The sequence below is a fragment of the Falco cherrug genome, chromosome 5 (assembly GCF_023634085.1).
Source record: "Falco cherrug isolate bFalChe1 chromosome 5, bFalChe1.pri, whole genome shotgun sequence".
Lineage (NCBI taxonomy): Eukaryota > Metazoa > Chordata > Aves > Falconiformes > Falconidae > Falco > Falco cherrug.
The window spans coordinates 56,944,025-56,959,666 of NC_073701.1; the positions used below are offsets into that span (position 1 = coordinate 56,944,025).

Sequence of the window (15,642 nt, forward strand, 5' to 3'; positions counted from 1 at the left end):
ATACTTAGTGAGTACACAGTTTGCTTTTTTAGGATGTGTTACTTTTCATTTGCGAAAGCTCTGCTTAAATGCCCCAGGTAACTGCAAGACCCATAGATGGAGAACACATTGGCTAGGAACAAAGAGGAAACGTATCTCAACTGTCCTAAATCCACTGTGAACTCAGCATGTTACACAGCAGCTACAGCAATTTAATTAAATAACTCCAGCTGCCATGGTCTGACCTTTCCCATTTAAGCTCTACACATCAAACTGCAGGATCATCTTCTAACCTCCTCACATCTGATCCACTGCATAGATTACAGGAGTTACTCTGCCAGAAGTGGAACAGTTTACAGGGAGGATGATCTCTCAGCTGTGAGAGGAGAGCTACAGCTGCCCTATGAATTATTTATTTCCATCTCCAGTATCTACCTAATTCATAAAAAGTTCAGAAAGCAGAACTAGCAGTCATGTGCACATCTGGCTTTCAAAGAAAACACCCACCCTTAAAAAAATATAAAGATCTAGCTCTCCCTTGTATGCAAAACCATGTGTAGAACAACTGCCTAAGGAAAAAATGCTTCAGGGTAAGAAGTCACATCTTGTCTATCAACTAATTAACACGTTATGAGTAGGTCTCCATTTGTACTTACGTGAGCTAGCTGAACACCATATGCCATACCATAGCAACATACAGTAAGGCTTTAATTAGGCAGCCCTGAGAACCAGCAACACTGGTAGCTCCAAGGATCCACAGCCAGAGGTCCTGGGCAGAAAGGCCATCCAGAAGGGATGAAAGGCACACTGCCCTTCTTTTGTCAACAGAAAGCTACTAGAAACACTTTTCTACTAAAAAGCTTCATCCCCTGGAGCTGGGTAGGAAGGATGTATTACTGTGCTCTTGAGTAAAAGGAGAATGTAGACAGATTGACCATCTGGGTGAAACACAGGCACAGGGTAAGAGGTTTATTTCTTTTTAATTAAGTTTTCCATTACAATAAATCTAAATATTAACAACATTGTACTGAAATTCACCTAATTTTCCGTATTTCTAGGGAAATACAGGCCTTCTAGCATGACCCAAAGACCAGCAAATGTAGGCTGTGACAGGTTAATAAAGAGACCTAATCTGGTGGTAGAAGACCCTTAATCAAAGGCCATCTCTTGATTAATGGTTATGTTTTCTCTTTTTTTTCTTTACTGGAGAATCTTTTACTGTGCTACTCTAAGTCATGCAAAAAACCAGCAGTTTGAGGAAGTGAATACTTGAAGACCAGTGTAAGTCAAAACAGAGTTACATATAAAAAGTAACCTGAAGTGCGCATACAGGTTTAATCTGCCCCTTGCAGTCAGCAGACCATAAATTACAGTTAAATTGTCGGTATAGTTATGAGCTATATAAAGGATCACAAGCCATGTTTCAAGATCACACCTCTTATTGTATCTTTATGTACAATGCTCAAAAAAGCAGGTTCTTGAAAAAAACCCAGTAGTTTATCTGTCCATTGTACACCATTCTTAGTATCCTGAGCTCTATGTTTTTACATTTGGTTGGTTGTAGTTTATTTAAAAAAACAAACAAACAAAAAAAAACAACTACATACTTACCTTCTCAACACCAGCTAAAGGATACGGAGACAGACAAAAATCAAACTGTACCCACCAGCTGCAACTGCCAATTCTGTGTTACATGAGCTCCCCAGCTTTGCTCACTTCACTGACATGAATTACAATATCCAGTGTCAATTCTGCCTACTTGTAAACAAAGATGGAAAGCTGTGAAGTCTTGTTGAGGGAAACAGAATGGCTGCAGGCTTAAGACCTTTACTGCTCTGAAGAAAAGCTTGACAAATATATGCTGCAACTAGGTAACCACAAAGCAAGGGGTAGAGATTTTTGCCACAACACCAGTTTTAAATAAACGCTACTCACAGGAGCGGAGGACTATTTCTAAATAGATCAGAACTTTCCATTTCAAAGTTAACAACATAAAGATTCCATTCCTAGATAACAGTTTTTATGAGAAGTGTTTGATCTATGTTGCTAGGATAGGTTCCCTTCAAACAGTTGTTTGAAATTTTGTTTTTAGGCTGAGACAGAAATCTCTGTTATGGCAGGTTTCACAGGAAAATTCTTCTCACAAGATTTTCTGTAAGAACTGTATTTAAGTTTAATTTGTGTGTGTGTGCACATGTGCATGTATGTAAAAGAAAACTGCAACAACACATACAAATACATACACACACTTTCATTATTATTTCTAATTGTAGGAGACAGCATGGAAGTCAAGACAAAGATGACTGAACAATTCACAGCAAGCATGAAGATTTAAGCGAATTATTTTACTTTCACTGCAAGAAAATAGGAACATGCTCAGAGTCAGCGACTGCATCTTTAAGAGTAACATCTTAACTTGTCAATCTTTTAAACATCTGACATTGACCAAGCTATGTACTTTGTAAGTTTAGCCATACTGACAGGAAAGCAATGTTAAGCCATGTTATCATTGGACAAAATCTTAGTACTTGGCTATTAGAAGACTGCACACAAGCTACCTGTGTCACATCACAGCAGTCAAGCTATTATCACAGGAGTTCTATGGCTTTTCTCCTATAAGTAAACACTCACAGTATTCACATTTAAACTAATTCTGTAACTAAATTGCTAGAGGATGCAGTCAGATGAAATATGAAACTACATTTCAACATTTACAGACTTTTTAGCTTCAGTTAGGACAAAAGGACTTTAGAAGTTGAAGCTAATGCAGGATCAGCGAGTTCCATTTAAGTACATGGTTTACAGCAAAGCTCAGTTGGAAGCCAAAGATTTTTAAAAAATACAGGCTAATACTTCTTGTTTATATGTCATAGTTTAGCTTTGACTAGATAACTGAAGGAGCCAGTCTTCCTCCTCCTGTTTTTTTTCCCCTTCCTATCACAGTGACTCAGATAATACACTGCAAACAGAGTTTACAAGGCTGTTAAGATCAAGCCCATCCATGTACCAAAACACCCTTGCAATAATGAAATGAACATATAAACCTACCTAGAAGCTCGTTAACGTATCTTTACATGCCACAAGTACTGACAAAGACTACAACAAAGTTGGTTATGAAGAGACCAAAAAGAACAAGTGCCACACAAGTGGAAAAAAGTTTCCGAAGAGAAGCAGGCAAGAATGGGTAAAAGTTTAACTATCACGGTAAGTTTTGGAATGCCCATTTTTAAATGAAACTCTGGACATGAGCCAAGTGACTTTAGTATGCTTTACACGAGGCCCACCGAGTGGGAAGTGTCTCATTCATTTTTGTTTCTAAAAATGAACACTTGAAAATCTCAGTGCTTATATTATCTACATATGCCATGCTTGCATGATGAGCCTGTAATTCACAGTACTGAGGAAATTTGTGGGGTTGGAGATGGGGGGGAGGGAAGACATTATCAAGGACTGGAGACAAGAGGAAAGCCATTTGCAGCAGTCACTCAAATGGAACAAACAGAAGGTAACAGTCTCCTACACAAACATACCTCACATCATGTAACCACAGAAAAAAAATAATTGCAACACTCTCTTTAAAGAAATCACATTCCCTGTGGGTTTTCCTCTACACAGTTTATTTTCAAGACAAAAAAAAAAAAAAAAGGTTTTATCACCTTTTTCTTCCTTCCTTCTTTTTAAATACACTAGTACTTACTTTTAGTTTGTACAAACATTTAATAATGAGTAACACTGAGAAACTTACCTTCAAGTACACTGGGCTATGTATAACCTTTTCATTCTATTTTTGTACAGTGCCAGGACCCCTGAAACTAACCTGGTAAGAACAATTCCAGTAAACTACAAACATTTTATGGATATTTCAGTTTTGTTTTCTCCAGCAGTAAAACTTGTTTTCTAGTACTTTAAAACAAAGTAAAACCATCCAGAATAAGTGTTTCTAATGTAAATTCAATAAAATTTACAGTGTGTTTTACTATTGATGGTAGTAAGCCAGGCTCCTTTCATACTGTATCACAAGAACTGTCTTAAAATAAGATCTTATTTTTCCCCAGGCAGACATCATCTTCCAGCTACATACACAGACTATCAATACATAGACTAGATAAGTACAATACCTGGCCTTCTACTACTAAATATTTCCACTGGAGTGCAATGAACCTGAAGTTAGCACTCTCCTGTTCAACAGCTGCCCATAAATGCCTAAAAGTATCAATTGCACTGTATCAGAAAAGTCAGGAGATTTAAACTGATCTCTGGCATATCTTGGGCATGTGTTCCACCGATGTTTGTGCAGAATGATGTCAGGGACACGTTAATTGCCTATTAACCCTACTACCCAGGCAGGTGCACGCTTCCTACTGCAATACCTAATCCCTAGTGCTCCCTCTTGCTGAAGTCACAGCTGCTTATCAGATGGAAACCTAGGCATATGCCACACCCTTCTGTTTTCTGAGGAGGGAAGCCCATGAATGCAAGGCAGGAAGGAGACATAACGAGCTCCAACAGGCACCAAGCCTGAGCCACTGAGAAATCCAGCTTGCTGGGAGCCCTGCTGACTACACCTTCCCTGTAGTACATGGTATCCCCTATGCATACAGCCATGTGGAAGCCCTGCATGAACTTTAGAAACCAAACCAACCAACGAACCACTCACCCTGCATGCTTCAGCCTCTCTCTTTGTAAAGCTGGGATAGCAGAATGCTAGCAAGTGAGTTGTTGGGGTTTTTTTGGTGGAAAGTTAGCAAAGTGCTTAAAAATAATGGATGGAATGTGCCAGTTCAAGGGCAACAGAGAGAACAACTGAATAGTAAGCAGCAGAATAGGATTATTAAACCACATGGTTCTCACCTAAAAAAAGTTTTCAGAACAGCTGTTCTGCAAGAAGCTTTTCTGAAAATTTCTAATGAAACCACAGTGAATTCTGGTCAGTTTTTGGTCTTTCCAATGACAGAATCTGCCAAAGAGATGTTAATCTATGAAGTCAGCTTTAAAGCTCTTCATTAGGTAGACAGAGGTACTTTAACCATACATAACTTTTTTGCTCAATGAGCAGGAGCTGGCTTAAGGACATTTATAACTGTTCTGATTTGACTGAAATTCTAAAAATGCAGACTGGCCTCCAGAGAAGCTAGATCTAAACCAAGCTGTAATTGGCATGCTATCGCTATCAGAATCCAGAGCATATCTGAGAAGACTTTTTAAAGAGTGTGGATCTACTACAAAACTCACTCAGCTCTTTCAACATTGCTTGCCCTTGCTCTCCTAATAAGGTCATCAGGTCTATCTAATAGAATCCTTAAATCTGCTTCCCACCACTCTCATTTTCTTCCCAAAGAAGAACAGCACAGTACCTTGAACAATGACACACCACAGATCATACACTTACATAAAATTTCTTTTTGATAATACACACTAAGGTCTTCTGGTTAAAGAATCAGTCTGTTTTTCATTGGGGTAGGTTTAGGCAGGACAGGTTAATATGATTACACCAGGTCCCATCCTCCAGACTGACGCAGCTCTGCAGCCTCCTCTGTTATTATAGAGTGCTCATACTGTACTGAGGTTGGATATTGTGTGTATTAGAAAACAGAACTCCTGCCAAACATCTTTTATGAGCTTATTCAACACCACATCTGAAGCAATATAAAAGAATCAAGGTATTTTCTGGGCCATCACATGTCTCTGCCTACCTGTTTATAAGATCATACCGTGTCTCTCACAAACATACAATTCACCCACAAATCCTGAGGGATTTGAGGTTACCTACTAAATTAGGCCAAACAGATAACACTCAGTTTTGTCAGCCAATGGGCTACATCATTTTAAGCTCCCTTCTCCCCTCATTTAAGGATGAGATGCATAATTAAATATCATAGCTTCTAAGTGTACTGACCTGAAGACTAAAAAAGCCATTCCCAGTCTAGAACACATTCTTCCCAGTAATCTGGCAAAGGGGTGGTGAATTTCTCTATGGTAATGTAAACCACCACAAACAGATTGGACATCTTTTAGTTTGTTTTCCACTGGGGTTCTTGATGCTTGTTCTGTTGTGTACGTTGCTGTTAAAGTCTACATACATCAAGTAAACACACTTTGTAAATCTCACCTCAGATTTATCCATGACAAATCATACTTGACTGCTTACCTTTTATGCAGAAAACTGGCTTAGTGGGAGAGAGGAAAGCACTATTTCTTTAGTCTTGACCTTAGCAAGGCTTCCAGAATCACAGAATCAGTTGGAAGGGACCTCTGGAGATCACTTGGTCCAACCCTCCATGCTCAAGCAGGGCCACTTACAGGACTGTGTCCAGATGGCTTTTGAATATCTCCAAGGACAGAGACTCAACAACCACCATGTTAATTGGTAGTGAGATACTAGCACACTGATACACGTAAGCACAGGTGCATACAAACATTATTGTTTGTATCAGATAACTGAGAAAACAGGAAGACAACTTCAGCCTGTTAACCCAAACTGAAACTTCACTTTCACCAAAATTATTTAACCCCTGTTATCACAAAACTTTCTTCTACTATGAGCAAAAAAAAAAAACCACCCAAACAAAAAACCAAACACTAATTCAGTACCATCCCCTACCATATTTCAGGGGACTCTAAAAGCACATTTCTTAATGGCAGTAGCTTAACATTTAGAAAAAATAATAGAGAAGCACTAAACATTTTTCACTGGCATTCTGCTTTATGTGGCACTGAGGAAGTTTTGACTGCCCACCTACTCCATCCAGAGGAATACTGCAGGCACACTGAACATGCAGAAAGCATAAGAGATCACTTTTCTGTGTATCATGACACGTAGCCAGCAGCACAAGGGAGAGCTCAGGCAGTTCTCTTTTCTCACGCAGTTTGGCAAAGCAGAAGGCAATACACCAAGTTCTGAATAAAGTTTCAGTGCATTCCTCAACCATAATCAAGAGATGATGCATTTCCCATTTCTATGCTGATGCAACTCAGAGAAGTTGAACACTTGATGTTATCAACTTTCAGATGTCTAGATATGTAAAAAGCCAAATTTTCAGTCTCTCAAGCTGGATTAAATGTTTTGTCCCACCTGCAGGAAGATAAGCCAGCAGAGTTCCTGCCAGAAAAGCCAGAATTTAGTCCTATCATTAAAACATTATCTAAGTCCCATCAAGGCAGGAAAACGAAGATGTGAATAATCACGAGTTTGTACCGGAGGGGACTGTACTTAAGGGGACTAGCCTTCTCTTACGCAGATGACTAACATAATCCAATATGATTCTGGCTGTGATGAAACCAAGAAGAACACAGCTTAAATAACTTTAAGATTCCTTGGCTACTTTGGGTATTTCCACAATGCCACTTTCTAAAGAAATGAGTGCAGACATGCACAGTGACAAGATCATGTATCCATAGCAACATGGCAGCAGTTTGATACCTCACTGAAACAGAGCCCTCTTTTCAACTAAAAGTTATGTTCCAGACAAAAAAAGTCAAAACATACATGGTAAGACAAGGAAGGAGGTATGAAAAGAAACTACTAGCATTATTCATGATTACCCAGAAGGATGCAGCTTTTATTTTTTTAAACACAAGCACAGATTTGATAATAGATGCTACAACTGTCTCCTTCCAGTGGTATTAGAGGAACACACGTTGTTTCTAAAGAATGAACTTCTCCATCTATTTTTATACCTCTTACTAAAGTAATTTAATTTTCTGACTTGAAATTACTGAAGCTTTTTTTGCTAAAACTAGATAGATGTACATTATTTATATGCTAATAAACACTAAACCTTCTAATCTCTCTAAACAAATGAAAAAACTCCTTTTCCCCTATAAGTTTATTTTAGGGAAGTACCGTCATAGAGAGAGAAATTCAAATATCTGCATAAGGCCAGAAAGGTGAATATTGATTTCAGTACATTTTCCTGTGGGGTTTAAAACTGAAATCCCATTCTTCATTGAAATCACAAGACCTTGAATCAGTATGGAATTTGAAATACTTTTTGTAGTCTGCCCAGATCTACCGGAATAATTGGTAAAGCCAAAAGAGAAGATATTTTTAGCATAGCCATATGTGAGAAAACACACACTGCTATTAACAGCCCCACCTAGAAGGGGCACTTGGCAAACAGGGTACCATTTTAAGCTCTTTAGAGACAGCCCCGTTTCTGAAACTGCCACTCAGGAGGTTTCCAATTCTCAAGAAAATAGGTGTTGGGAGAACTTCTACCCTAGCTGAAGGGCGTCACCAGAGCTTGTTATTCACGCTTAAGCAAGAGGCGGAGGAAACTTCCCAGAGCAGTGAAGCAGACAGGCACCCGGCACTCGCCATCAAAGCAGCCCCTCCGCCAGCCAGCGCGGACACCGCAGCCACCTTCACCCACGCTTGTCCCAAGTTAAATGTGACAGAAACCCTTCGCTTCCCACCCACCCCCCCGCCCCCCTCCGCCCCTACCTTCCACCGAGCGCCCGATGCTGTGCAAGTGGGTGAGGGAGGGGTACGCGCCATGGACGCCCTTCAGGTACGCCTCCAGGTCCCCGGCATGGTGGTACTTGAAATCCAACGCGGCTACCACAGAAACCAGGCAGAGGATGCCCACCACGTCCTGGAAAGAAACAGATGAGCCAAACCGCCGCGGGGACCGGCGGGCTCGCCGCCCTGCCCCGGCTCTGCGCTGCCGAACGCGGGGGGGTCCTCCCGCCTCTGCCCGCCTCCCCTCGCAGGGAGCAGGTGCCTCCCCCGCCGCCCGCACCCGCCGCTCCTACCCCGGCGGCCGCCCGCATGGTGCCGTCGCTCTTCCACAACTGGAGCCCCAACGCCGGGCGGGGACCGCCATCCCCCGTCGCCGGCCTCGCCCTGCCCCTGACTGACGCGGGCGCCATCCACTCAGGTCCCCCCGGCCCGCCCAGGGGTCGGCGGGGGCACACCCCCCTCCCGTCTCCCCTCCCTGCTGCCCGCCTCGCCGAGGGCGCTCACCTGTGCGCGGCCCGGCTCCTGTCAGCGCGGCGGCGGCGCAGCCCTCGGCAGCCCCTGGGGGTGAAACCCACCCGCCTCCTCGTCCTCCGCCTGCGCCTCCGTGTAGGGTGAGGGGAGGGAAGCGGCTCCGGCGCTCGGCCACGGCGGCGGGCGGGCGGCTGCCCGCGCTGCGGGGCGGCGGCCTGAGGAAACGGCGCGGCCGGCTGTGGCGGGTCGCTGCTGGTTTCACCTCAGTTTTCGTCCCGGAGACGGTGAGGGGTGTCAGGAGGGAAAAAAGGAGGGGTTGGGAGGGGTGAGCGGCGCAAAAGTTCACGTTTTGACTTTTGGTGATTTGTTTTCATTCACAAGAAGGGTTTTTTTTAAAAAAAATGGGGTTTCTTTGTTTTAATTTTTAAATAGGAGATGTGACAGCTGCCCGGCTCCGGCTGACATGCACTGTTCGTACCGCTGCTCTTCCTCAGCTCTGTGTGGTCCTGGGGTGTGATCAGACTGACAGCACCTGGGGCCCAGAGACAAAACCTGCTGCGTGCAGAGGAACTCCTGGTAGAATTTATCTGCCCAAATTAACAAAATCTCTGACTAGCACTTTTTGTAAGATGAGTTTTGAATAGGCTTATATTCACTTACTGAAAGGACTGGATTCTATCTACAGAATTAAATGCTTTTCTTGGTTTTGCGCTAACCACATTGCCTTGGGGATATCCTAGTCTTGGGATTCACCACAAAGACTTTTTCATCACCTTTTATTGTCTTTAAGATTGAAAAGGACTAAGAGGGAAAAAAAATGAAGCTAGCCTCCAGCAACAAAAACTAGGATAGCATCTACATTTATTTAAAAATATGAATGTGGATATAGCTGTTAGAATACAACTGCTTATAAATTCTGTATAATTTTTCTGAGAAGGAAAATAGCAGTTTTCATTATAACCAGCAGCAGGATTTCATCTGCTGCCTTCTGAAGTTTGCTACATTGCTCATTGTCAAAAAAAAGGGTATTGAAGGAAATGTTTGTATGAGCCAATCCCAAATAACAAGTCCTGCATTCCAAATAGAAGATGCTGTATTTAATAAAATGTTCTTGTTAAATAAAAAGTTACTGTTAAATTAAAACTACCATTTTTGTAAGAAAGCTTTTTAAAGAAGCTTTAAGAAAAAACCCAGATTTTATGTTTTTAATGCAAGTATCTGTATATCCCAATGTACCAGAAGCATATACGTCTAAAAATGGTGGTAAGATATTTATTTTCAGTACCCTCAGGTATTCTTAGTTCATGGGAGGGACTTCCATATGACATATGACAAGGGATGTATGCAATGTACAAGGCTACTTGGTTAAAAGAGATATGTAATATTACACTTCTGTTGAACAGTGTTCCTTCTAGCATGGCATTTTGGGGGAGGGGACAGCCCCAGAGCCTTTCTCCCATGCTCTGATTCCACCATATTTTAACTCTCATAACTTGACAAGACCTCCTCTCACCCATCACAAAATTCTTGAAGAGCTAAATAGGGATGTCTTTTACCTTCTTTATAACAACATAAACTCCAAATTAATAATTGGTTAGATTTGCTTGCATTTGCTACACGGAACGGGAGCCGGAGGAAGGAGTCAAGTATGTGAGCTCTACATCTGAATTTGTGAGGCTTGAATATATATATTTAGGCTCCTTGAAAGATGATCTGGAGACACCACTTGAGTAAGCAGGAAAGAAAATACCCTCAGGTGGTAATCCAACATATACATCCTTGGAAACTGTCCCAAGATAATCCCATGAAATCAGAGAACTCTGACTCCAAGACAGAGCAGGGTGTTGGCAACATAGCAAAAATCACAGGGGGCTGTAGAAATTTATCTCAGTGAAATGACTAAAACCACCTTTGATACTAGGTAATCACACAGCATTATCTCTTTGGAAATTACACCAGCCTTTAATGTAGTCAACACAGTCATGGTTAAATGAGAGCATTACTGTATTTAGGAATGTTCAAAATGATAGATTGTTTCCTTGCCAGGTACTCACAAGTTAAGACAAGTCAGCCTGTTTGGCAATATTTGAGTTACATGTGACAGAATAAAACTTTTTTTTTTTTTCTTTCTTCCCCCAGCCCTTCTTCCCCAGTCAAAGATACCTGCTGCTCTTGAATCACTTTTAAGAACACGAGTTTGATTAGCCTGGGCAAATAATATTCTGGTATATGCAGTTGTGGGTAAAAGTCAGCACCAAAGACCAAATCCTGTATGAAATTAATCACAGAATCATAGAAGGGTTTGGGTTGGAAGAGACCCTGAAGATCACCTAGTTCCAACCCCCTGCCACGGGCAGGGACACCTTCCACCAGACCAGCTGCTCACAGCCCCATCCAGCCTGGCCTTGAACACTTCCAGGGATGGGGCAGCCACAGCTTCTCTGGGCAACCTGCTCCAGTGCCTCACCACCCTCACGGTGAAGAATTTCTTCCTAGTCGGCAATAAATCTTCCATTAGCATCAGAAGTTCAAAATCAGGGACTACAGGTCTGAACCTGATGCAGCTATTGTTCTCAGCACTGCAGTGGGCAACGACGCTTATGAAGAAGTGATCATCTTATGAAGAAGAGAACAGCATCGATTGTTCTCCTCCTCTCAGTGTCGTTCCGGATCGTCCAAAAGTATCCAACAAGTAAGTATTAAAGCTAGCACCTGAGCATGGGGGTTGTAGGGAAAAAAAAGCAAACTTTGACGTGAAATTCGCACCCGTGGAGCTCAGCGGATTGTTGATTGGAAGCATAGCGGGCTGGTGTAATGACGTGGGTCGCTGTGCTGCCCTCTAGTGACAGGTAAAGAAAATGCTGTCGCCAGCAACAGGTACGAAAAACGCTTCACGCAATAGTTAAGTGGCACCCTAAGACTGACACTTCACAGACACACAGCTAAGATAGGTATCAGCAGTATAAAGATCTTCTGGAAGCTTTTGTGATTTTCTGGACCGTTCACAGAGGTGATCTTGGAATATGAAATCTTACTCAGTGTTGTGTCATCTTTTGTGCAGGTTTTCTGCACTTTCCAAAGATCAGTAAGAAAAAATGAGTGCCTCACTCATTTGGCAAGAAACACAAAAAGGTCACTAACAAGGATTAAGTTTTTTAAGGATCACTGCTGCTATTAAACCTTCCTCATTTGAACTCATGCTTTAGGCATACAGACTACAGCTTCACATTCCTTGCACCAATGTAACACCAATGACCTGACAATCAGATTTCTGGTGTGGGAAAAACATGAGATAAAGGCTTTCTCAAGTGAGACCAGACAAGTGAGTTCAGTACAAGTGATGACACACATGAATTTGATATGACAGCACAGTCTGGATTATCCTAAACCCAGATACCAATCACCTGAATAAAGAGCAATGAAGCCATTCTGGTGTATAAAACCCACACTGATGGATTAACAGGCTGATAGTAGCATGGTGAAAGATAGATTCCCTGCATGAAAACACAAAAGCACCAGAAATGGCTCAAGCATTCACCAACTTATTAGTTGTCCCTACCGCGACAGGCAGTTCTCAGCTCAGGCTTGCATATTTGGTTCATAAATCTCGTCCCCTCCATCCCAGCACAAGGATTACCCTTGGAGAAGAAAGGGATGCCCTGCTGTGTCTGGTAATCTGCAATTAGAAAATGATCCCGAGGGGGACTGCTAGCAGCTGGTACAGTTTAGAGCTGTCCAGACAAGCACTGAATTAGCTGGAGAATCTGGAACCACAACTAGCTGCCTGACAAGCCTCTCACTCATCCCATTTTGCAAACAGCAAAATCTCCATACAGCAGAGATTTTGAGCTACCATTATGACAACACGTTGTCCTGTGCTACGGTGAAACAGGTTAGTGCTGATTCGCAGGGGCTGGAAGCATGGGAACATGATCTTGTTCAAGACAAATGTCTCGAGTGTTGTGTGTTGGGTATTCTAATACAATTGTAAAATGTTTATGTTTTACCTTTCTCCTCTTAAAACAGCTTATACTTGCCCTTTCAGCAGTTCACACAGAATTAGATGTAATTTGACAACTAATTATCCCTAGAATGGCAGAACTGAATTTTGCACCTGTGGCATAATGGGTCCCTGGGTAGGTAAGAACATAGGACTAAGAATGGGGAAAGCCAGGAAGGTTTGATGGGAAGTTCAGTGGGCTGGGGACCAATGGATTTCAGGGAACTAAATGGAAAGAAGGAAGTTGAGGAATGTCTATGGAGGTCTTGAGAAAGTGGGAGAAGTGGAGGACTTGGGGAGAAGGGTCTCGAAGGTGGAAGGGTTATAAGATACTGTTGGGAAAAAGCAGTTGAGAGGATTTGGCACGGGTGGTTCATATGGAAAAGGGCTGGGACCAGTCTTTCTGCTCAATAACATATTGCTAATCTGACCCGAGGATAACAAAATTTGAGAGATTTAAGATGTTGGCACAACATCTTGTCAGGTCTGCTAATTTGTATATGAAATGCATTGCAGTTAATAGCATGGAAATTACAGAGATTCTTCATAGCTGATTTCTTGTTGATATTAAGCAATACTTTTGAGTAATCTGAAATTTGTCTCAAGAACTGGACTCACTTCAGCTTTCAATACTAGGAAAATTCATCAAGCTTTGAAACAGCATTTTGCCATTTTTGCTAATTACCCTCAGATCAAAATATCTTTCTAATTGCCATTGTCAAGAACAATGCAACACTCTTAAAATGACAGCTAGTCTGTCTCCTTAAACCAAATTCTTCCAGGACACTTAACATATCTGTTTCAAGTAAACAATGGTGCCATTTCCTGAACAAGAAATTAAGACATTTTTGGAAAACTTCATTCTGTAATAAAACAGTCTTCTATTTCTCTGCACTGATTTATGCATAATGGGCCTCTACACAGACAACCAAGTAAACAGTATGTGCTGAAATCTCCTATCAGGGAAAATGACACATTGTGATGTTTTGAACTAACCTTTTTCTTTTGGGAGAGAAATGAAAAGGGAGCTTTCTAGATATACAATATCTATGAATTTGCTAGTCAGCAGTTTAAAACTGAATGTTTAATGGTACAATAAACAAACATGTCACTTGCTTGACCTCACTGAAAGCAGCTGGCAAGTCTTTTCCTGAACCAATCTGTACTGGCTGTGTGCTGGTTAAAAGTTATTTATTAAGCCACATGGCTCTGTGAAGGCTCCATTTCTCTGAAGATATGGGTATGGTTCTGTGGCCAGCTAAACCCACCTAAAACTGAGCTGTGCCTGAGAGAGGAATTCCTGCACCCAACCCTGCTGCCTCCCTTTTGCCAATGTGCGCACTCAAGCAACCATGTGGTCAACTGGTGTATCTGGAAGCTAACTTGAACACACACACGCAATCCAAAAAAACCCTCTTCATTTTCACCTGGCTTAGTTCCCTGATCCTGCCCATATAAGCCAGTGCCTTGGCTGAGGGAGCAGAAGGGCTAAAGGGCCCATAGAAAGTGAGGATGAACTGAGAGTGAACTGCTGGCTAGAGCCAGGTAGGTATGTGATACCACAGGTCAGAAGATAGTTTCCTTAGAAGAACAAGCTGCACTTGAAGACACTCTTGTGCTCTGCCTCAGTTCTGGCAATGGCTTGTTCCTTAGAGAGAGGTTGGACATGAAATCCTGTTACTCTCCTACCCCACTAATGATATGGGAATAGTAGTGCTGATTTTAACTGTAGGTTAATTAGTGATTGTCAAGCAGCTTTGTAAGGCCACTTAAATAAAAATCAAAGAAAGAGAATGCTCTTTCAAATACGGGAACCTCTGTTAGGCTTAGTCTGATAATGTTGCTTGTTCTGTATAGAAAGTGATTACGGACAGTTCCTCCAGCCAAATGAGGCTTCTAAGTCAACCCTTCATGACAGAAAGCTTATTAAAGTTATCTTGATACAATCAGTATTTACAATCACAACAGCCTGCGCAAAAGAACACTGGAAATAATTACTTTTATTCATAAATGTTTGTAAATCCATGGAGAAAAGCTACTTCCATGGTGGTTACAGAGGCTGGCTATAGAGCAGCCCTTAACAAGACTCAGCCTGGAAAGAAAGAGTCTTCCAATCCTCAGGCTTTGAAGGTAGTTTAGTGAAGGTCATGCATAACCTCATCAGAAAATTAAAAACCAGGATGAAAAAAGTTGTTGCTGACACCAGAGGACGTTTGGGTTGGGTTTTTTTTCCTAGTTCATGTTTTATGGAATGTTTAGAAAACTAGAAAAGTAGTCAAGCTTTGATATGGAGCAAGAAAGACCAGGTAAGTTTTAATTTTGTCTTGGCTCCTTGAATTTTTATATGATTAAGCTCTTCTAATACTTATTTACAAAGACTTTTAAGTGATTTCTTGCTTCAGAATGCTTTGTACCTAAACAAAATCATGTAAGAAGAATCATTTTGCTACCACAATGCTTCCCTAAGAGTAACCACTCAGCAAATTTTCCCGTCAAATCCATGCTTAGAGAAGGTGTGTAGGATAAGGGACGCTCTTGCATTCTTGCCACATCATTGGAATGGATGTTTCAAAACAACATACAGCACAGCAGTCTGAAGCATGATTGTCAGGCACCAAACTGACATTTGAGCAAGCCCCATATTTCAACAATTTCCTGTACCAGCTTCAGAAGGAGACAGATCTTGGAGGTCAAATGTCTTAATTTTTATTCTGTTTATATATGACTGTGG

At 41.7% G+C, this 15,642-nt stretch overlaps 1 protein-coding gene across 3 annotated transcripts in view; it reads right to left on the reverse strand.

The window, feature by feature from the left end:
- CPM (carboxypeptidase M) overlaps positions 1-9,151 on the reverse strand; it is a 33,033-nt gene extending 23,882 nt beyond the window's left edge. Inside the window, exons 1-2 of one of the 3 annotated variants that reach the window (XM_055710930.1) lie at positions 8,945-9,151; positions 8,423-8,573 (exon numbers count right to left, since the gene is read on the reverse strand). In XM_055710930.1, the coding sequence (XP_055566905.1) occupies positions 8,423-8,476 (54 nt within the window). In that variant the 5' untranslated portion in view covers positions 8,477-8,573; positions 8,945-9,151. Of the gene's footprint in view, positions 1-8,422; positions 8,574-8,733; positions 8,841-8,944 lie in introns of those variants that run through there. The other 2 variants (XM_055710928.1, XM_055710927.1) reach the window with 2 other exon arrangements.
- Positions 9,152-15,642: the final 6,491 nt, after the last annotated feature.